We start from the raw sequence: 23,233 nt of genomic DNA on the forward strand, positions 1-23,233 counted from the left end.
GTCTTCCACTCTGGCTGGTGGCGGCATTTTGTAAACAGCTGACAATTGTTCTATATGAAAAATATTGACCTTGAAATCAGCCAGTGTTGATCTCCAATAGTTACTTCAGCACCGGAATAAGAAAATTATAACAATATTCTTTAGTTAATCTTCTTAGTTAGTTGATAACCAACACGATCTTTAAGATACTGTTGGCTCTGGCTTTTAGAGAACACCACAAAAGCAGAGATTTAATTTTTTTTAGTCTGAGTTCCTTGCTGACTTGCATTTTTTTGCAATCACTGAAAGTGGCTTTGAGGCCGGATGCAAAACATTGAACTACCTCTTTGTTTTCCTGGGGATCACTGCCAGTTTGTTATTCACTCAATAATGGATTTAAGGAGATTCAAGTGAGAATCTTCAAGCTAACTGTAGTTTTGGAAACAATACTTGTTGCTTGACGTGGGCAATGTGATCTTTGATCTTGCCTGGTCCTGTTCCAAACAGGCCTCTCCAGAACTGGGAAACTATTACTTGCTCCATTAAGCCTGAAAGCTTGTTGAGGGGCAGATAGTTTAGTAACTCTGCTAGCAGCTGGTTTCCCGGGTACCATATCTTTCTGAACAATAAGCAGGTATAGTTAAACGGATTCTTCATTAACAGTTGCATTGCAGCACTCTCTGATTTATGAGCTGACCACGTTCTTCAGCATTGACTGCCTGATTTGCAACATTTATTTGAGTTTCTTCGGCACCTTCACCACAATCTCCATGGGCTCCTTAGCTTTGTTGCGGTAAGCTTGGCGGATTATTTCCACAGCTCGCTGGTGTGTTACATTCTGTAGACTCTCCCCCTCTATTGCAACCAGTTCATAGCCAGCCTAGCAAAAACAAAGAAAATAAATTTAAAAAATGGCAAAATCACAGCAAATTACAACTCTACCCTTTTCAGATTTGATGTATCATTGCTGATTACCGGTAGTCCTTTACTTACAACCATTTGTTTAATGATTATTTGAAGTTACAGCAGCACTGAAAAAGAGACTTATGACCAATTTTCACACTTACAACCATTGTAGCATCTCTATGGTCATGTGATCAAAATTTAGGCGCTTGGCAACTGACATGTATGTAAAACATTTGCACTATCCTGGGGTCATGGGATCATCATTTGTAACCTTCCCAGTTGGTTTCTAACAAGCAAAGCCAATGGGGGAAGCCAAATTTGCTAATGACCGCATGATTCACTGCAGTGATTTGTTTAATAACTATGGCAAAAAAGGTTGTAAAATGGGGTACAACTCACTCAACCACCTTGCTTAGCAGCCAAAAGTTTGGACTCGATTGTGGTCACAAGCCAAGAAATAGCTATACGTATATATTGGATATGTATGTGGGAATTTTGAAACACTAATATTAGTGAATAGTTCAATAGTACTGATAGCATTTCTGAACCTTCCAGTATTTCCATAGCAAATTCAAAGACAGATACCTTTAGCACATATACACTTATTTTCAGTAACGCTTTGAAGGCTCCCTATTATCCTGAGTTTCTGCAATATTTTAAGTAGGTAACAGATCATAACTCTTCTGCATGTCATTTTCATAACAGATGGATTGTCCTCCAATGTTGTTGGCTTTTTAAATTCCCAAGTGGAACACTACATCTTTCATAAAGGATTTTTAAAAATGCCTCCCACTGATTGGGAGAAAAATATTTTAAATATTTCAATGGTATAGAAATGGGTCAAGCAGACCCTTAAATTAGATCAATATAAATTGGCATCGCTGGGTCACCAAAAAAGATCCCGAATTGGATCTTCTAACCTGTTCTCAACTCCTAATCCATACCCTCACTTCAACTGCAGGTAAATAAGTAGGAAATTAAAGGTCTATGGAGATTCTCAGTCATCCAAGCCATGAATGTCCCAAAGGTTCTTTTCCAAGAGGCAACTGACTTTTTGTTTTTTCTTTGAAGACATTTCTCATACAAATGAGAGCGAAACATCTGGATGAGAAGTGAAACGAAGAAAAACCAGAAAGTCCAGTTGCCTCTTGAAAAAGCACCTTTGGGATGGGAAATTAAAGGTTTGTCTTAGTCTTAATTTCCATAAGTTTCTTTATATTTATATTATTTCCATAGCAAGCAGAAAAGACAACAGGATTAAGGATTCTTGGAAGTTGGCAAAGTCCTGTTATATACGGGCCTTCACCAGCTCAAAACTCAAAACCATTCAGCTGCAAGTCTGAATTCACAGAATAACGTGATCAGCATTTACAATCTAAAGCAAGAGGAAAGCTGCAGGAAGTGCCTCCAGCCCTTTTCTGTACTGCTGACAAAAGAAGGAGGGATCTGCTCACAAATGCTAGAGCCGTGATGGCGAACCTGTGCCACAGGTGGCACGCAGAGCACTCTGTGGGCATGCCAGCTGTTGTTCCAGCCCAGCTCCACTGCGCATGCAGGCGCATCTCCCTCGGGCCAGCTAGTCTTCGGGTCTCTACCATGCATGCGCGGGGGGCAGGGTGCATGCAGGGACACGCACATACATGTACAGGGCTGGGACACATGTGGGGGCACTTGCATTGTATTTTGGGAGTTTGTGCATATGTGCATGGACTCCGCACACCCCATTTTGGGCCTGGAAAGCCTCCTGTACCTATCTGGAAGCCAAATATGAGCACGAGGGATGGGGCACATGCACAGGGGGCCCATGTGCAGGGTGCGCTCGCATTTGGGGGTTTCACGTGCATGCGCTTTGGGCATGGCACAAAAAAGGTTAGCCATCACTGCTAGAGGCTTGAAAAAAGGATGCCAAGGTTTGAAATTGGATTCAGGAACAGACTGGATACCTGTAAAGCCACTAAAATAGTAGCATTACATGACCATATTGACTAGTTCCTGTTAATAAGTTAGAAAGTCTGGATGCTAGTGAAATTTTTGAACTGCAAAGGGGTTTCACTTGTGTTTTTACCTGTCACTCCCATTCTCATCAGCCCTAGCAACCTAAGGCCATTTGGGGCTTTAATCCAAATCAGCATAAACCAAACCTGTAACCCCTAAAGAAAAGAGGCCTCCAAAGAGGAAAATCTAATTAGAGCAGCCTGGTGGGCGGGCTAGCTGGCCAAAGCCCACAATGGCTCTTTGTCAACCCCCAGCTTCATTACAGAGGCCTTGGGAAATGTTGAACAGTGCCTTGAACTATGAGGGAATGGCACAATGGGGTGTGTATGTTGCTAGGCCTTTAGTTACAAAGCACAATGAAGTTTGTTTCGTGTAGGGTAGGAATCAGTTTAAATGAACAAAATGGGCCAGGCTGTGGTATGAAAGAATGGCAAAGTCTTCAATGCGGTCAAAAGAAGGAGGGAAGATGGTCAATTGTCCTCTTCAGTCCTTCAAATCTGAATCTGCTTCTGCATAAAGTTTGTTCACATTGTGATTATCTTCATGCTCATTCTCCAGGTCAGGGATAGTCTGGATCAGGGGTGTCGAACTGGTGGCCTGTGGGCTGGATGCGTCATATGCAGGCCATGCCCACCCCAGCTCTGCGAAGGCAAAAAACGTCACGATCAGAGGTGATATTCAGCAGGTTCTGACCAGTTCTGGAGAACCGGTAGTTGAAATTTTGAGTAGTTCGGAGAACCAGTAAATACCACCTCTGACTGGCCCCGCCCGCATCTATTCTCTGCCTCCCGAGTCCCAGCTGATTGGGAGGAAGTGAGGATTTGGCAGTAACCTTCCCCTGGAGTGGGGTGGGAATTTTACAGTATCCTTCCCTTGCCACGCCCACCAAGCCATGCTCACAGAACCAGTAGTAAAAATATTTGAATCCCACCACTGGTCACAATACATCATGTGATGCGATCAAATTTGACAACCGTGGTCTGGATGGTCCATTTTTGTTGTGATTACAATATGGAAATCAACCCAGACTGAATAATCCAAAATAAAAATGGCAAGTTCTAGAGTCGCTTTAAACTGTACTAAATTGATCCCTTTCCTACAGAGTTTCTGAAGTAAATTTATGCAGTTTAATTGATAAAAATTCTTTTGAAAGAAAATGAACTATGCAACACTTGGAGAAACTCAAGTTATTACTGTCAATTCACAAGTAGATGGTTAAAAATATAACTACTAAAATCTGTGCGAGACTTATACCTGAGTGATGGCTCACTCAGATTATATAAAACAGGTGACTGCAGCAATGGGATAAGTTGATCATGGTTTTAGAGCATTTGATTAAGCTGCTGAAGAAAGAAACAAGGAGCATTTGACCTATTTGTCCATCTAGTAGTAATGACAGATCCCCATTTTCCCCTCCCTACTGTTTCAGCTACCTCCAGTTCTCCGCTCAGCGATGCTGCTCCCCCAGGAAATATTTTCTCTATCTTCACCATTGGCTGCAATCTGGATTCTATTCCTCCTGAAATGCTGATGCCTGGGAAACAAGACAGTGCTGTGAGTATTTAGGAAGTGGTGGCATGTTTGAGCTTCCGCAAATCCATCTCAAAGATAAAATCACACCAGTCTTAAGGGTAAGCATCCTGCACATTAAACTTGGCTACTGTTGACTTGACCAACAAGCCTGCATAGATTTTTTTGCAACAATATGGAAATAGTTTGTAATTGTCTTCTTCCAGGATGTTTTTTTAACCTCCTATTCTGACCTGGGATTTCCTGGTAGTCTCATGTACTACTCAGGTCAGACTCTGTTTCCTTATGAGAGAGCTGTCAAGGGCAGAGAGATGTGTAGTTTAAAGGAGTCTGTATTAATCAGCAAATGGCAATCTAATTTCTTCCAATGTGTTTGACAAGTGCAATCTAATTGACATCTACACCATTTAGTATACTTCTCCATAACCTTCTACTCTGGTACACTAACCTTACTTTTACTATATTCATACCTCTTTCTCTTCTTCATGATCTCATAAACTCCATCCAATTATGCTTCCTCAGTTTTCTATTTGCTTTCATCTTATTCACTCTTCATACATTTTCCCCAAATCAATCCTAATTCATCCTCTTTATAAGACCAACTCAAAGTTCTCTTGTACTTGAGTCTCACTTTTGCATTCAGTCCATAATCATTCAGTACCCATTCATTTTTGGCCCTATTCTTGTTTATCATACTTCTTCAGTAACCCATACTCACTATGTTCCACTTTTGCTTTTTCTGCTATACTCAACTCTTATTTCTGCAAGTGGGCCCAAGCACCCTTACACACATAGCATCATCAGACTTTATCTACTTGTTCTGGTTTTTCACCTTTGGTCATAGCTTACAATTGTTCGTTTTAGACTAGCTGATCTGTGATACATTCATTTTCAGTTCTACAGTACTCATTGCTTCATACAGTCTAACATTTGCTGAAAATCTTTTGGATTATCAATCCACACAGCATCATGTCTGTATGGAAAGGTGCACATTTACTTTATTTAACTTCTATCATAATGCATTCCTCACAGTGAGCAGTCATTGTTCAATTCCATTCCTTCCTTCCCTTCCATAATTCCATAAACATCTCCACATTGCCTTTCATTACATCCACTTCCCATATATTTGATTATATTTCTCATCAGAAGAGTCATACTTTCTCTCCCTGAAGCTGTTCTACTTTCACTCTACTTTCATTCTTTCCTTTTCTTTCCCGTTCATTTTTCCCCATGATCCATCTTTGACTACTAAAGAAGTATTGCCCAAGTTATTTTGGTATATGAGGCAGAAAAGCAGAGACGTCACTGAAAAGTAAGAACAAATGCAATTGTTACCAGTGTAATAACTCACAATTTGCTACCTAACCATGACACCAAATGTAATTAGCAATAGGTCTGTTTCTCTCCATTTCAGTTTAGAGAGCTCTGCTTACCCAGAGATTGCTTGTTCTTGGATAGGCTGACAGTCACCAGTTGATATTCCTCCTCCTCCTTGTCACTGGGGCCATTTTGGAGCAGGTTCTCTGGGATCTCATCTCCCATTTCTGCTTGCTTTACCTTGCTAGTAGCTGATGTTTCCTTGAAGAGCTGTGAGAGCAGGGGCCTAGCTCTGCGTGGTCGATTAATAACAGAATAGAGGGTATCGCTGGCAGGCAAGATTTCCCCATGTGGTCCCCATGCTACAGCTTGTCTATGGCTTGATTTTGAAGAAGGAGGCCTCTCTCTGCCAGGTTGTCCATCTCCATGCTCCAGGGATTGCACTTGAGAGGATACAGTGTGTAGGGAGCTCGTAGAGGATTTTGTACGTTTAGTTAGACTCCAATGGGGTTCTTTGCCACTGGCCACTGAGGAAGAGACCGTGTTGGGAATATAGGAATCCACTGGCACATCAGCAAGAGGAGTATAGCTCTGAGGTTGAGTCTGTCCATGTCTGGGAGAGAGCTGCAGCCTTTCCATGGCATCCTTCAGCTCATCCTTGTGTTCTTCTTCCCCATTTGCCTTGTTGGCCATCACTGGTTTCAGAAGAAAACTACCCCTGAAATCTGTAACCAGATTCACAAGGTAAAAGAATTATTATTTCCTTTTTCTCTCAGTATTATGAAAATTACAGAAGGGAACATGTCCAGTATCTGCTGCTTGAGCGTTTCTGTTGTGTAGGTCTTGGAGTGAAAAATTGGCTCCAGATATTGGACACGTGAACATGTTGCCGTGTGTGTGTGTGTTAGTTTTCCCCTAACTAATCAATTTCAGATCACCTCCCTTGTGACTTATTTGGTAGGTAATATTGCTAGCTTATACCAGATATACCAATAATACTTCCATTCAACATTATTTCTGTCAAATTAATTGTTCTTTGAATTATTGTTAAGTGGCAGAGTCACATTGTTCAGATCTCCCATCTTCCTTTTTATTTTATAAATCCAATTATTAAAAAATATTCTCCTGCATAGGAGAAATGCAGTGTCTGAGATGAAATGTGCACATTTAAACTTGTGGACATATATTACATCTGCATAATTTTCTTCAAATCTATAATTCAAACTCTTATGTTACCACTATAGGCAAACCCTCTTGAAGGACAGGAGGGTGGACAGGAAGTAGAATAAAAACTCACCAGGCACTGGCGTGATAAGATGTCTCTTTGGGGGTATTTCATGTTGTGCTGGGCGGAGGGCAGGTGATCTCACTGTAGACATGGAGAAAAAAAGAGCACTAAGCATTTCAAAATGTGCTTATAGGTACTCCCCATTCAATATTAACTAGATCCAGTACTAAAGCCCCTCAAGTTCCAACTATGGCAGTGGTTGAAGAGTGAAAATTAAACTTTCACTGTCTTTGATCACCATTCTATATAGACTTGGCTTGATATTACAATTGTTTATCCAAAAGGGAACCACATCTGCAGGGAAGGAAAAGAAGAGAAGCATGTTCCCATTTTTCATAGATGAAGGAGAGAAGCAAATGCAGCAGATATAGATCCTGAAGGCCAGCAGGAGTGTTAAAACTCCTTGAGTTGTTGTGCTGTGAAACTGTTAAAGAGACATTCAATGCTAATTTGATTGACTTTTACACAGGGAATAAAAGATGGACACTGTTTTCTTCTTTGCCTCATGTAGGCAAAAGGCTCGTGGCTGCACTGCCAATCCAGACTGAAGAGGGCCTTCTATGACATGGCAGTCTTTCTCATAAAACAGATCTTGCCAGAAATGTCTGCAATGAGGGATTAAAAAAAAAAGTTAAGGGCTTTAGTCACCCAGTTGTAACTGCCATCTTTCCTTTTTTGGTCTCCTCTTTGAAAACACCTGTGGTCTTGTTTGCACTACAGGTAGTCCTTGAATTATGGCAGATTGCTTTATGAGTTACAGCAAATTACAAGTAAATTACAGTTTGGAAAAGAGTAAAAAGTTACACACACACGTGTACGCACACACACATGTGAATGTGATCTGGGGGCTTGGCAGTTGTTTGCATGTATAACTGGTTGCCAAGCAGCTTATGTTCATGAGAAGATAATTTGCAATCTTCTCTGCCACCTTTTCCAGAAAATCAATAGGGAAACTGGCAGGGAAGGTTGCAAGCTGTTGCCAAAGGATTTCCCTCATCTACAGAGGGCAGAAATTCTTCACTGGGCTGCAAAAACAAAGCTAGGATTTTGAGAGCCAAGTTTATTTTCTGCAACCTGCCCCAGAAGTTCCCTTTTATGCATAGGTGGGAGGTGAACTCCTGCACCGGGGTAGAGAAATGAAGCCCAGATTCCAAAGATCTGGGCTTTGTTTCTCCAGCCCAGCACAGGAGTTTCCTTCCATTCACAGAGAAGGGTTGCCTGTCCTCCTTTGGCAGAAAGCTCTTTCCTTCTGCCCCAATTGTGGTTGTAAGTTGAGGACCAGCTTTTATTTCTCAAGCAAAGATGTTACAGATTTGAAATTGGCTGAAACAAAGGTCTATACATCATTGTATGTACTCAGATTTGAAAAGGCAATAATGTGAACACCATGGTGCTTTGTAAGAAATAGCAACTGAGTTGAGATTTTTATTTTCTTTACCTGTTTTTTTTAAATGGCTAAACAAATTGAAATGTTCTTTTCCTGGTCACAAACCTTTATGTGAAGGAATCTTTTCCACCATGCCTATCTGTACATTTTATTTTATTTTTGTGCTATCTTTGATCAATGTGTTTATTTGGCTGTTTTCAATTTTTTTTAAGTGTTGCCATCCATCCAGAGAATTCTTTTTATAAGATTTCAACTTTTTAAAAAAAGGCATATATCCTAAAGTAGATAATCCTGAAATCCAGCCAATGCACAATACAAATAAACCCTGGGAGATGATAAACACAATTCTTACAAACTTCTTCGCCTGTTCTGCTCTTGAGTGCATCATAGGCTTCCATTTCCAGGGGCACAACCATACTGTCAAAGCGGCCAAGATCTGTAGAGGCAATCACATTTCTGAAAAAAAGGAGGAAAATCTTGGATCATTATAATGCAGCTCATGAGTACGTTATATAGGTGTTTCTAAGGGCGAACATAACCACAATTTTAAGGAGCCCACATATAACATTATTCCATCATAATTTCATAATCGTGATATATAAGATTACAGATTCCATTAAGTGGTGGGATTCAAATTTTTTTACTACCAGTTCTGTGGGCGTGGCTTGGTGGATGTGGCAGTTGAAGGATACTGCAAAATCCCCATTTCTTCCCCACTCCTGCGGGAAGGAGACTACAAAATCCACATTCCTTCCCCACTCCTGGGAAAAGTACTATAAAATCTCAATTTCCTCCCCACCCCACTAACCTGCTTTCCAGCTCCATTCTCCTGTGCAGGGCAACAAAAGAAGACCCAGCTGATCAGCTGGGACTTGGGAGGCAAAGAATAGATTGGGGGGGGTGGGGACAACCAGAGGCTGTATTTGCCAGTCTCCGAACTACTCAAAATTTCTGCTACTGGTTCGCCAGAATCGGTCAGAACTGGCTGAATACCACCTCTGATTCCATTACCTACAGCAGTAAGGGTCATGTTGCCTAAGATAATGTCTGCAAGCTTTGTATAAGCTTTGTGCAGGCATTGTAGTCAACACATTGAGAAGATAGCTGCTTGGGGAAGTCTATTAAATTGCTGAAAGAATCACAGCAATAGATGCATCCTAAACATGTCCTTTATGTGTGTGTGTGTGTGTGTATGTGTGTGTGTGTGTTTGTGTGTGTGTTTGTGTGTGTATGTACGAAATTTATTTATAATATATACCCCGTTTCTCCTCAGGAAGTTCAACGCAGGGCTTTCTCTCATTTTACTCTCAGGGCAACCATCCTGGTGAGTTATATTTAGCTGAGAAGGAACAGCTGCCTCAAAGTTACCTTGTGAGCTCTGTGGCTGGAACGGATCTCAAACCTGGGTCTCTCTGAGCCATTCCAAAACTGTTAAACTGCTCTGGAGGCCCGATCTTATTCTTACCTGATGTCTCGGAGAAGCAATAACTTCTCAGGACGGTCAAGAATCGCCAGCAGTGGCCTCACCAGGTCTTCTACTCCACCTTCTCGGATATACTTTTGGAGAGAAAAATGATCAAAGTCCAATATAGAATAGATGCTTTATTTGGTTATTCTGGTTTGGGAATTGTGTGAACAGCCCACTCCCCACTCCACAATCATTTTGGTTTCCCTATCACTCATGTCATGGCCACCTGTGTCACTTAAGACTTATTCTCCCTATTCAATATTTTGACTTCAAGAATTCAGGGAATATAGAATTCCCACAGGCATTTTAAGGGGACAACATTAATTCTATTAATAGAGATCAAGCAGCATTAAATATAGAATTGCATAGAGTTGTTTCCCCCCCCCCTCATTCTCTTCCATGTTTTATGAATTTTGAAAACTAATGTCTTCCAATAACTTCCTACCAGTACTCTGGACATAAATTTCTATGTGCATTGGTTCAAAGCTCCCTCTAATGGCTGTTCTATAGATGATGAGAAATGGGAGATACCAGCAGTTTAAATGAAATTCCTCCCACCGGATCCCTCATCCCATGTGTTTGCTTAAAGGTCAAATTAGGCCGGGAATTCTGGAATCTTCCATGGAGGGAACAAGATTGTGGAAAGCTAGTTTAACCTGGTGAACATCAATACTGCCATTTGATTGGCAGGCTTGCTAATCTGAATAAAAGTTATTTCTTTCTAAGAATATTCTCTTGAATTACATACCTATTATATGGAATTTGACAACATAAATGGGTTCTCCATGCCTTAACTATGCCCAAAACACTAATATATCACAGCTTTGGGAATAAAAATGTGGCCACATTTATTAGCGAATGGAAAAACTGATTACACTTGCCACCTACGGTATAAGTGGATTGCCTATAGACAGACTTCGTACAGGTGAGTATAATGAAATATGGAACTCATTTATACAAAATACAAGTTAAAAGTGGATAGTTATGTAAGTATATTGTATAAACATATATACATATACATATACATATACATACATACATACATACATACATATATATATATGAATAATATTTATATTTATTCAATATGTTAACTGTTAAAGCAATATATTTTCTTTCTTTTTCACTTTAAAGAAATACTTTTTATGTGTTGCCTTTTTTTCTTTAGAATGAATGTATTTGCATCATAATTTTCTGTATGTTTGTTTTGTTCTTTTTCTTTTACTATTTAATTTAAATAAAAAAATTCTCCAACTCTGCTGGCTGGAGAATTCTGGGAGTTGAAGTCCACAAGTTGCCAAGTTTGGGAACCACTGAAGTAAGGCATCCCCACACTATGTAAGTTTGTATGTGCATAGATGTATATTTATAAAACAGGGGGCTCAGGATGAAATATCTCAAGTACAAGAAAGCAAGTCAACTAATACTGTTCTACAAGAAAATATAGAAAATAGAATATTGAGTTAAAATTTTACAATGGTGGTAGTTCAGCACAATTAGAGGATATTTAAATCAAAATCCCTTGGTGTGCATGAGGGACTCTCCTTACTCGGCTGCAGTGTCGCAATACAGCTGCCACTTCATCTTCCATCAGCAGCTTCCTGGCCATGACCTCAATGAGCAGCAGGTGGCTGTCGATAATTTTGCTGGGCTCACTGCCACTGTGTTTGTCAGATCCCTTGGAGCTCAGAGACATGAAGGACCGGCCTTTTTCTGGAGAGGGTGACCAAAGAAAGCCAAGGAGGATACATTTTATCAGCACTGAACCAAACATGTTGGCCCTGCTCAAACTTGGAAGTGCATAGCTACAAGTCACACACATGCTCTTTTATGTCTGAATAAGCTGCCAGATGTCTGCATGCAATTTCCAATAACCCTCTCACAAAAAATTCACTCATGAAATATTATCAGAGCACAGGATATGGATACTGATGTAGGATGGAATGATGCCATTTCAGTTTTGCAAGCCAACATGGGGGAGGGGGGGGAAAATCAGGACACTAATGTACTTCCTGTGCTTTTACAAAATTTTGTGAAAGATTCAGGACAATTGCAAAGCTCATCTAAATTGTGAAGCCCTTCTGGAATATCCTCCAGTAAGGGTTACTTATAATGATTCAGCTACCAGAGGAAAATCTGTATTTGTCTATTGTAGAAAAAACACAACAATGACAAGTCTTGTCATGGAAGATGAACAAATATAGTATGCAAACTAATGAAATTATAACAAGTGTGACCTTAGATCCCCAAATTCTCATGTAATAAATTGTTAGTATATGCTTTGGTATAGAGATTAGTTTAATTTATATTCTGCCCTTCCCTTAATGATTATGGAAAGACAAGGTCTAAATGCTTTAAGAAAATAAATAACAAATGTTGAATTTGCACCATGCATTACACACTTTCAAGCACATATATTAACACTACGTAAAGCACATGCTGAATTCCTGCTCATTTACCCCGTTTCAGAGTCCGGCTCACAAATTGCTGGATAATGTTAACTGTAGGTTAAGGATAGTGGAAGAAAGACCAAAGAGATTATGAATCTAATGAAGAAAGTGGATGAGCAGAGATTGATACAGAACTACTATACTGCACTATATAGCAATAGCACCTAGACTTATATACCATTTTACAATGCTTTACAACCCTCTCTAAGTGGTTTACAGAGTCAGCATAGTGCCTCCAACAATCTGGGTCCTCTTTTTACCTACCTCAGAAATGGAAGGCTGAGCCAACCTTGAGCCGCTCAGTATCGAACTCCTGGAGTGAGCAGTGAATTACCCTTGGAGTACTGCATTTCAACAACTGCACCACCATGTCCAGGGATGGGTTCTGGCAGAGACTACCGCCGGTTCGCTCAGGGGCGTGGCGTATGCTGTGCGCACATGTGCAGTACAACTAAAATTGCTCTGCACATGCGCAGAAGGAAAAAAAAGATGGCACCGCCAGTGGGGCCACCGGGAGAATCAGTTCGGAGGCATGGAGGACTCTGCCGGTTCCAGTGATCCAGGCCGCCAAGCTACTACTGGTTTGGCCGAACCGGTCTGAACTGATAGGAACCCACCACTGACTATGGCTCTATATCAGTGGTTCTCAACCTGTGGGCCAGGACCCCTTTGGGGGTCAAACAACCCTTTCACAGGGGTCGGAAAACACATATTAAAAAATAATAATACAGAAAACATAAAATAATTTTATGGTTGGGGGTCACCACAACTGTATTAAAGGGTCGCGGCATTAGGAAGGTTGAGACCCACTGCTCTATATCATAGTACTTGACAGTCCATGAAATTCATATAGCCAATAGTGTTTTCTGAATCCTTGGAGAAATCTAGTTGCCCAGATTTTTGCAGCTCAGACCTAGTAACCATTGGAGTGCAGTTAATTCTGAGCAAGCTTCTGGACAGAGTATCTCAACCTTGACAACTTGAAGAGGTGTGAACTTCATTTCCCAGAATTCTCCCTCTTCAAGTTGCCAAATTTGAGAAATGCTACTCAGGAGCATTTGGTCTCTCATTTTGCATTCTTTTTCCAAATGATGCATGTAAATCTGAATTTTTTACTGCCACCAATTGCATCAGAAATCCAAGGAAAGCAATGTTATTATGCCAGGGTACAATTTGTCAAGATACCTTTTCTAATGTTTGCATGAGTTAAATGAAAAATATTTGAATAGGATTTTAGTACCTTTCTCCAGACACGATTGACAGTCTGTTTGTATACCAAGGATCTATTGATCCAAAGTCTCCAATGCTTACTTTAGCTCTTTAGAAAATTTGGAAACTGAAAACTGAACCCTGAAAATCCTCAAGGTTTCGTACAGCCTATGATCTGAAGAGCTCCCTACCCTTGGCTATTTGTTTAAAAATCTCACTTTTTATTACCTTTCTCCCCTTCGGATTGTGCAGGTAATTTGGACTTCCTCTGTGATTCCAGGGATCCAGTTGTTGAGCTTGGCCTCCCTAGTCGGGTGCTCTTAAAGAAAAGGTTCATCAGGGTTTTGGAGCGCTGGAGGGTGACTTTCTTCTCTGATGGTACCAACTTCCCTTTCTTTCTTTGATGCTTTTCCTCTGGGGGGGGGGGAAATCCAGGCAATCAAATCACAACTATAGGAAGAACATTAAATCTGAACCTTGCCTCCAAAGCCCTCAAGGCACTATTATTTCAACAAAGTATTATAGCTACAATTTTGAAAGGTGTTCAGAAAAATTGTGTGTGAGAGAGAGGAGGGAGGGAGGGAGAGACAGACAGACAGACAGAGAGAGACAGAGAGAGAGAGACAGAGAGAATATAAGAAATTAGTAATAGAGCCAAAAAAAGTAATTGAATGTTTATGTGGTGTTGCCTTACAAATAATCTGTAAATATAAAATAGAGGTAGACATAATGGTTTAGTGACACATACCACAGATGGTCAGATAGCTCTGTGATCGCTTAATGGGCTGACGTGGATGGCTGAGCGCTAGAAGAAGAGCCATTTTGGGGGATGGCTCTGTGATTTCCTTGCTAACAAATGGCTGGTGCTTCCTTAGGTGAAAAGACTCTTTGAGGCTTTCTGTGCGAATGGCGGTGTCTTTTAGGATTTTCATGGGCTGCACAATCCTCTGGGTCTCTGAGGTCAGGCTGCTTGAAAAGAAGGCCCCATCAGGCAATGGTTCTGTCTGCATAGCGGTCTCTGCCCTCTGTGACAAATGGCTCTGAATTGGCAACTCTGTGGAGATGCCAACATCAACCATACAGCTTTCAACTGAGCTGGAAACTGGGGCCATAGATAGGCCATTCATAGAGCTTAAGGGGGTCCCTGAGGAATAGGATGACATGGATGAGCTGGATTCAGAGGTTTGGGATAGCTGCTGCAACTGGCCATTGGTCACTGCAAAGAGAAAGTAGAAGTTAGCTGTTAGGAGGATTTCAATATACAACCAATGAATAGCTGTTGCACATTGTGTACATATTTCATGTATTTCATTGGTTTGGTTTTCTCAGCACTCAAGGTGCTATATTTTGCATAAGGAAAAAAACATTATTTTTCCAGATAATGCAAATATTGCCATTATTACTTCTGCATTCAGGATGTTATGTTAGTGCCATTGATATCTACATGGTATTGTGGAATATTTTGATTTAAATAACTATTATTATCTATCTATCATCTATCTATCATCTATCTATCATCTATCTATCATCTATCTATCATCTATCTATCATCTATCTATCATCTATCTATCATCTATCTATCTATCTATCTATCTATCTATCTATCTATCTATCTATCTATTCAGTTTGTATATTGCCTCAATCACAGAGACAGATTTAGTGTTAGGATAAAAACCATAACATAAGAATAAAAATAAACAATGATACCCACTGATTCATTGATCCTTGATATTCCAAGGATGTCTTTAGGTTAAAGAACCTACTGAGATGTGATAGCTGGCCACCATAAATATCTGTATGTGCAAACACAACATCTGTTCTTGGTTCATGTGTGTTTCTTAATGTGGTACCATTTATGTACAAAGGTAGGAGAGCAAAATAATATTTTCTGAAATCCAAGAATGAAATCAATTTGCAGATTGATTTGCATCCCTTATTTTTCCTTAACAAAGCAACAGCCTCTCCAGAAAAGATGCCTTACATCTGTTGAGCCAGCAGTACTCAGCCACCATTTCCTTGTATGCCGGGAATCTCCCTGTTTCCTAGAAGTGAGGGAAAGAAAAGATGCAATATGTCATGGGATCTTTTGCTGCCTGCAAAACAATGTGTGAAAACTTAAGAAACCAACTAAGTGGAGAAACACTGATAAATGCTTGCTCTATGGTTAGGTCCTTTTCTAGAAGAAATTGGATCTGCTATGTTTGAAATTCTAAGTCCCAGAGCAACTGAAGGAGAGAATTACTTGCCAAAAGAAATTTAGACGTTTGGAGTCAGGAAGGCATACTAGAAAGCTTGGTTGAGTGAGATGGTTGGTCTTCACTTACCCAGAACTGAAGAAGTTCTATCTCCTCCTAGCAACTATCATTTCTTTAATAACAATGGCAGTCTTGAGAACAGGATATAATTTGGATAATAATTAATACCCCTTACTATTTTTTTTTTACTTGGGAAGACACCAGCCTCACCTTAATGGTCAACATGATGTGGGTCTGCCCTTTTAGCACTTCCACTGCCCTGCTATGGCTGATGTTATCAAACTTGATTCCATTGGCTGCAAGGACTTGGTCACCAACTTTGATCCCATGTTGCTCAGCCAGCCCGCCAGGATCCACTCTGGGAATGATACAACATCGAACAAGCACAAGGTGGGCATTTGAAAGAAAGATCAGGCTTTTCCTGAGCAAACAAGGTAGGAGCAGAAGAAAATGGTACATTTTAAGAATGGGAGAGAGAGTAACAAAAAGAAATAAAATGTCTATGTTAAAAATGGGAAGGAAAGTTCCCGTAGGTCAGGTTTTCTTCCGGCTTTCTCATAGCATTGCACCAATCTTTGTGTCAGTATTCAATAAACAACTGTTTTTCAGTCTAGATATATTGGACAATGACTGAAATCTCACACTATAAATAATTAGGAATAATGTGAGTTGTAATTCAGCATATCTGCTGAGCATATAGGTTGTGGAAAGCTACATAACAGCCTGCAAACATTTATTTCTGATAAATTTCCTAATATTCAATATTTTATTGTGCAGACAATGACATGCTTTAAGTTAATGGTAGAAGATTTGGATAAATAAAATTCAAGCTTATACAGTGCTGAATATGATTAGATACCAAATTGTATCAGACTTTGAGCTATGTGCTTATAGATGTGTCTTCCCATCCCTGACCATGAGGATGTGATTAGTAAACCAAAAGAACATACAGTTCCTCTTGAAGAAATTGGGCTGAAAGAAGACCAAGGGATAAAGCTTTATGGGGTTAGGGTGGCCTGTGCTAATGCTGAAGATATATTATTATGGATTAAGCGATTAAACTGATTATCATAATTATCTAACTTTTCTACCCTCACCTAAAGAGTGGTTTATATTCTAAGTTAATTATAAGGGGTGGAGGGGTGGGAGAAGCCTTAGCCCAAATCTGTAATTGCAATAGCAGTCATGATCAGGTTTTAAATATTTTGTTCTCTCTGAAGTCCAATTTAGATCATCCCCCAGCATGCTTACTATTTGCAAAGACAGAACATTTCCACTGAAGCTAAACAGAGTTTGAATTCAATTCAGCCTCTAACTAACCAATCTAGATCTTGGGTACTTGCAACAGGCAATTTACTTCCCTGAAAAGGAAACATCACAGTTAAAGTGAAATTTGAATCTAAGTCCAGATGTTATCAGGATCTGAAGCATTCAAGAGCAGAAGGCTCTAGGAAGAGCAAGACTCACTTGGAGACATAGATGCCAAGACCATACTCCTTCCCGCCACGGATATTAAAACCCAAGCAATAATCATCAGACGTAGTATAGAGATGGACGATGTGTCGCCTTCCTATCTCAGAGCTGGTATCTGAGGGACTTGAGCCACTCCTCTCCACAATCAAACGCCTGTTTACCACGTCAACCCTGTGAGAGGTAAAGAATTAGGGAAGAATTTCTCCTAAGCAGATGAAGTCTTTAGAGAGGCTTGCAAACTGCCCTTTCACCATTTTGATAGATAACGCATTCCAGCTTCACGGAAGTGGATACTATTTTCAATCATGGCTGATCAAAATGCATGAGCATATCTGGCTGTGGCCCTCAAGCTTTATAAACAGTCCCTTTTTGGCATATGTGACTCCCCCTCTCCTACTCATATAAGCAATGCCACTCAACACATCTGGATCTACACTTTTAAAGAGAGTGTCTGTTTTCCAGATATATTTGCACCTTCAAACTTCTAGAATTCCAGAAGAAGCTTATTTCAAAAATCAACTTCTCCCTATTAGATTGTGGGACTGGTGCTTAATGATACTCTGGTGCCCTCAGAAAATCTATATTCTGCTCTTTCGACAATTGCCTGCAGATGGAGAAACCAAACAGCAGTCATTCAGTCACTGAGGGCTCTGGATCTGTGCATGGCAGAAAAAGGAGGCAGGGGGAGCATTGCAGGGAGAAATGTTCCTGTATTTCTGTATGTATAAAACCAGAGCAGGAAGGGAATACCTATGGTTTAATTTATTTGTATTTACAGTATTTTTTAAATTTACATGGTGACACAACCTAATGACTTCCAGTGACTTTGAAGATGTGACTCATCAACATATTGGCACGAATCCAAATATGAAGGGGAGGAAACAGAGCATGACTGCAGCCTCATCCTTACAAAGGGCAAAGAAACATCCTCACAGCTTGCCAAGCTAACTGAAGTTAAGAAAACTTTCCCATGAGGTGAGCAGCAATAGGTCTAAGTAAAATCAGCACTTGGTAAAGGGATATTTAGCAATGGATAGAAAGTAAAAGATCTTACAGGTTGGAAGAAAGGGTAGAGTGGAATTTGGACGAAAGGGAAAGAAACATAACTTTTAAGAAAAACAGAACCCTTAAAATGTCTTTGTAATATGAATAACTTAAAATATGTCTTACAGGTATCCTGGACTTACAACAGTTCATTTAGTAATGATTTGAAATCATGACAGCAATGAAAAAATGATTTATGACCATTTTGCACCTTATGACCGTTACAGCATGCCCCTGGTCACATACTCAAAATTCAGATGCTTGGCAACTGACTCATATTTGTGACAGTGGCAGTGTCCCAGCAACAAAGATTTTGAGCTCAATTGTGGTCATAAGTCGAGAACTACCTCTATATTGTAAATAAAATTGTTTTGCTGAATGAAAACCTTTCCACTAGGCTGACCTGTAGTTGGAGCCATTACCAAATGACAGCAGGCTTTCCCCCAGTTGGTGAAGTATGGACTTCAGTTCCCATTTCAATTCCTAGAATTCATCAACCGTATTGTAGAAGATAGTCACATCTGAACAGTATCCAGACTTGGGAAGGTTGTACTAGCATATGAGGAGCAGTAGCAGTAGCCAAGAGCATTTCTGCATTAGTGAACTGTAGTAAATTGTTGTGGCAAAGTAAACCCCCTCCTTATTAGTGATTTATTTCTTCAGTGATGACTGAATAATAATATAAATTATTAATGCAGAAATGAATGATAAATTGCTCATCTGGAAATATTCTCTCTTCAATACAAATAAATATCTTCAGATGTTCAAATGCAATATTGTTTTGTGTTTTGAATTTAAAGTGTTTTGAACACTAATTTGATTTCTAATTTTCCTACAATTGTTTTTACATTACAAATGAATTTAAAGACTTCTACTATACACATGCTATTTTTGTCAGTTGCATGTTATCACAAACCATTTGCCTTTTACCTATTAAATGAGCTTACATACTAGCTATTATTGCAAGACATTATTCAAGTGTGATCAGGGCAAAAATGTATCCATTGTCAGAGCCAATTCTAAATACACAGCTGAGAAAGAATAAGGCTAAAACACAGATCAGGATGAGCGGAGTGTTCCATGGCAGTTCTGTGAACTCTCTTGGTTTTATGGCATAGATATTGAGACTCTAAATTTCCTCTGGAGTCAGGAAGTTCAAAAACTACTGTAATACACCAATGCATCTCAATTGTCTGTATTGCCCAATATTAAATAACACTGCATTTCAAATTACCTATCAAACCCTATCAAATATTAACTGCCTGATATCTGGTACTGACATCACGTCTCATTTTGTGTCATAATCTTCTATTAAATGGGGCATTGTATTCAAGTTTACGTGCCGCAGAGAATTTTCAGAGCTGATAATAGATGGAAATGATTTTAAATAAAATGTCATCAAGTAATTCATTCTGGCCTGGATTTCCCCTTTCCTAATATTCTCATCACAGGTGTGTGTTTTTTTAACCCAAGCTTATCAATTCCCAAGGCATGGTCTTCAGATATGCAACACACCTGCCTTGCTAAAGCTAAAGAAGTTAGTATCCAAACGGACGGATTACTTGGGCAGTGTTTGTATGCTGCTGTGAGTTCCAATGGACTCAATTTTTTTCAGCCAGATCTCAGAGAGCATGATTTATCTTCTTTCATCAATTCTCTTTTTTCCTTTATTAAATTAGGTAGTTCTCCCTTATCCCACATAGAGCTTTACAGCCCTCTCTAAGTGGTTTACAGAATCAGCCTATTGCCCCCAACAATCTGGGTCCTTATTTTGCCTACCTCAGAAGGATGGAAGGCTGAGTCAACTTTGAGCCTGGTGAGATTTGAACTGCCAAATTGCAGTCAGTCGGCAGTCAGCAGAAGTAACCTGCAGTACTGCATCCTAACCACTGTGCCATCGTGGTTCTTATATAATCTTTGTATCCTATCTTCATATTATACAAATGAAGCTCCCCTTTAACCATAGTTTTAAAGTAATTATATTTTGGAAGAGGAAGTTTAACCCCAATAACCTCACATCCTTTTGACCTTTCCCTCTCTGGTTCCCTATCATAGTTCACTTTAATAGCATTTCCCTGCATCTTAGGAAACCTGATCCCTTGGTCACTGCTCTCCTGAAGCCAGTATATTTGTCTGAGTCAGTACAATTGTGATTTTTGGGTTATCCATGGTTGACAACAATGGGTATACATTGATCATGGCAGTTCAACTTACCATGTAGTCTTTTCTTTGGAAAACTTTATCCCTGGCACTTTGCCCATACGTCTCACAACCATTCGCAGCCTGTTATTCCCTGTCAGGACCTTGATGGCACTTCCCATTGTAATGTTCTCCAAGCTCACACTGTTCACCTCTGTAATTTTATCTCCAACACAAAGTCCAGCTTGTTCTGTTTTTATTAAGAAGAGAATGCTCAGCTTCATTGATTGCCTTTTTCTGAGCTTACTAAAATTAAAGAACTACTGCAACAACAAAGAGCCCAACTACAGCAGCTTGTTAACATCAAAATTGATTAGAACTTTGAATTATTATCCATTCATATATAGTATATTGCAGGGCACATAGCATTTTACCCAAATATTACTGTTTTGGGTTATCTCTTTTTTGTACTATATGGATAAATATAGTCAAACTGTAGGCTTCTTTCCAAGTGTTTTGAAATACATAATAACTTTTTGTCTTTACATTATCAAAATGCTGGTTGTTCACAATAGTCATAAGCAAGTAGGTGAATCCTGACATATTATCATATTTTCCAGAACATCAGTAAAAACATTCTAAAATATCAGATTTAGCAATATGATAGAGAAAGAAAAATATCTGAGTACCCTTCAGTGCCAGTATTTTTTTGGTTACAATATCCAGACACACATACTGGAGTAGAAGTGACTAGCATTGAACCCAGAATATATATTTATATTAATAATTTATAAGCAGATTATTGCCTGTGCTTGAGTCTGGGGAGGTTGAAGCAGTGGTGAAATTCATTTTTTTAATTACCGGTTCTGTGGGTGTGGCTTGATGGGCATGACAAGGGAAGCATACTGCAAAATTTCCATTCCCACCCCACTCTGGGGCCAGTCAGAGGTGACATTTGCCAGTTTTCCGAACTACTCAAAATTCCCGCTACTGGTTCTCCAGAACCTGTCAGAACCTGCTGGATTTCACCCCTGGGTTGAAGCCTTTCTACTGACCTGCACTGCTGCCTTCCTCCACCTTGCTGACAAAAATACCTAGGCCATGTTCAGAGCCTCCACGCACACTGAAACCCAGCTTCCCTTCTTTGCTCTTCTCCACTGTAATGGCATTGATAACATCACTCTCATCACTGTTAGCTGTGAAGGAAATATAAAACAAAATACTGTAGTAATGAAGGTATAGCTTCAAAAAAAGCTCAATATGCTGGCATGCCCAGTGGATGCTTAATCTTGCATCCAAAACACAATCTTAACTCCATAGACAGAAGATCAAGAGAAATGTTTAGACATCTTTCGGAACTACTGTATATGCAGATCAGCCTTTTTTTCAAAATGTCATACCAGTTTTAAGAGTAATAGTGATGAAATATGCTGGAGCCAAAGGCCGCAGACTGTGTTATAAATTTCAGGCAAGTTACTTAAAAAGTGAATAATCAAGACTCCATGGCTGCTGAATAAGATCAACCCCCTGAGCTCTCCTCATGGGTACCATAGATTTGGTCTAAATCCTGAAATAGTTTTACAATTAAAAATATACCCCACCTTTATAATTTTTATAAATACTCAAGGAAGTGAACACATCCAACACTTCTGTCTCCCCCCACCCACAAATAGCCCTGTGAGGTGAGTTGGGCTAAGAGAGAGAGAGAGAGAGAGTGACTGATCCAAAGTCGCTGTTTTCATGGCTAAGGTGGGACTTGAACTCATAGAACATTTTAGCCTGGTGCTTTAACCACTACACCAAATTGGTTATCTATCTATCTATCTATCTATCTATCTATCTATCTATCTATCTATCTATCTATCTATCTATCTATCTATATCTATCTATCCATCCATCCATCCATCCATCCACCCACCCACCCACCCACCCACCCACCCATCCATCCATCCATCCATCCATCCATCCATCCATCCATCCATCATCTATCTCTAACTATCACATCTCTCTCTTTCTATAAAGTTGGTCTTAATCTGTTTCTTGATTACCAAAGTATCTAGGGAGACTTAGCAGTGGTTCCTTCATACATATTTTTTCTTTTCTATTAGAACTGGCAGATTTTTTCATGTTACCCATTAAAAACATGACTGGGTGTTTTTAAGAGACTAGACAGTCACTTATCTGAAATTGTATGGGTTCTCCTGTTTGAGCAGGGAGCTGAACTAGAAGATCTCCAAGGTCCCTTCTAGCTCGCTCATTCATTCATTCATTCATTCATTCATTCATTCATTCATTCATTCATTCAAAAGGATACTAAACTTTGAAGACAAGCTGCTAATAATATTGCCAAACTTGATTTTAATCTTTGCTGAACATTCATAGACTACATCAGAAACCAGAGCTTCAGATATGAGAAATGCCATCTGTGCACTATGGTCTCCCCTGTTCATCCCAAAAGTACCTTCTAGTGGTGTGTTGATAAGAATAACTCTTCCCATAGGTGATGATGGGTGGAAGTTTGGATTATTCCCATTCATAAGACGATTCTGCCTGCTCAGCAAGAGGAGGTTAGCTGTGCTGATGTCACTGCTAGAGTCCTGAGAATGAGCAGGGTAAAAAAAGTCCTTCGGGAAGGAATTAGAAAGGTTAGCCATGGCAAGATCAGACTTTGGTTGCTCATGGAGAGACTTTCAAGCCATCTGATGCTACAGATCTTTTGAAGAAGCACGCCTTGTTTTGGGTGATAGACGAGTCCGTTTTCCTCATGAAGGCTGACAGAGTTAGATTTTGGCC

General features: G+C 39.8%; 1 protein-coding gene across 1 annotated transcript; it reads right to left on the reverse strand.

Annotated features, from left to right (window-relative positions):
- Window positions 1-438: 438 nt before the first annotated feature.
- PDZD7 (PDZ domain containing 7) lies at window positions 439-23,026 on the reverse strand. The gene is made up of 16 exons (XM_032225633.1): window positions 22,902-23,026; window positions 21,496-21,636; window positions 20,516-20,690; window positions 17,252-17,428; window positions 15,995-16,142; window positions 15,511-15,571; window positions 14,278-14,745; window positions 13,748-13,943; window positions 13,149-13,233; window positions 11,420-11,695; window positions 9,868-9,959; window positions 8,755-8,858; window positions 7,025-7,096; window positions 5,827-6,452; window positions 4,314-4,436; window positions 439-859 (listed from the first exon to the last, which is right to left on the reverse strand). The coding sequence occupies exons 1-16, from the start codon at window positions 22,975-22,977 to the stop codon at window positions 713-715; spliced, it is 2,967 nt and encodes a 988-aa protein (XP_032081524.1). The 5' UTR covers window positions 22,978-23,026; the 3' UTR covers window positions 439-712.
- Between the last annotated feature and the right edge of the window lie 207 nt (window positions 23,027-23,233).

The sequence above is a fragment of the Thamnophis elegans genome, chromosome 10 (genome assembly GCF_009769535.1).
Source record: "Thamnophis elegans isolate rThaEle1 chromosome 10, rThaEle1.pri, whole genome shotgun sequence".
NCBI classification, from domain to species: domain Eukaryota; kingdom Metazoa; phylum Chordata; class Lepidosauria; order Squamata; family Colubridae; genus Thamnophis; species Thamnophis elegans.

What these genes read in the sequence shown, in the direction of transcription:
- PDZD7 (XM_032225633.1), bottom strand. Translation starts at nt 22,977, where the DNA reads ATGAATGGGAATAATCCAAACTTCCACCCATCATCACCTATGGGAAGA. An exon ending in TATTGCGACACTGCAGCCGA is followed by an intron (nt 9,960 to 11,419) that starts GTAAGGAGAGTC and finishes TCTCTCCAAAAG; the next exon opens with TATATCCGAGAAGGTGGAGT. An exon ending in TGGGTAAGCAGAGCTCTCTA is followed by an intron (nt 4,437 to 5,826) that starts AACTGAAATGGA and finishes TCCTAAATACTC; the next exon opens with ACAGCACTGTCTTGTTTCCC.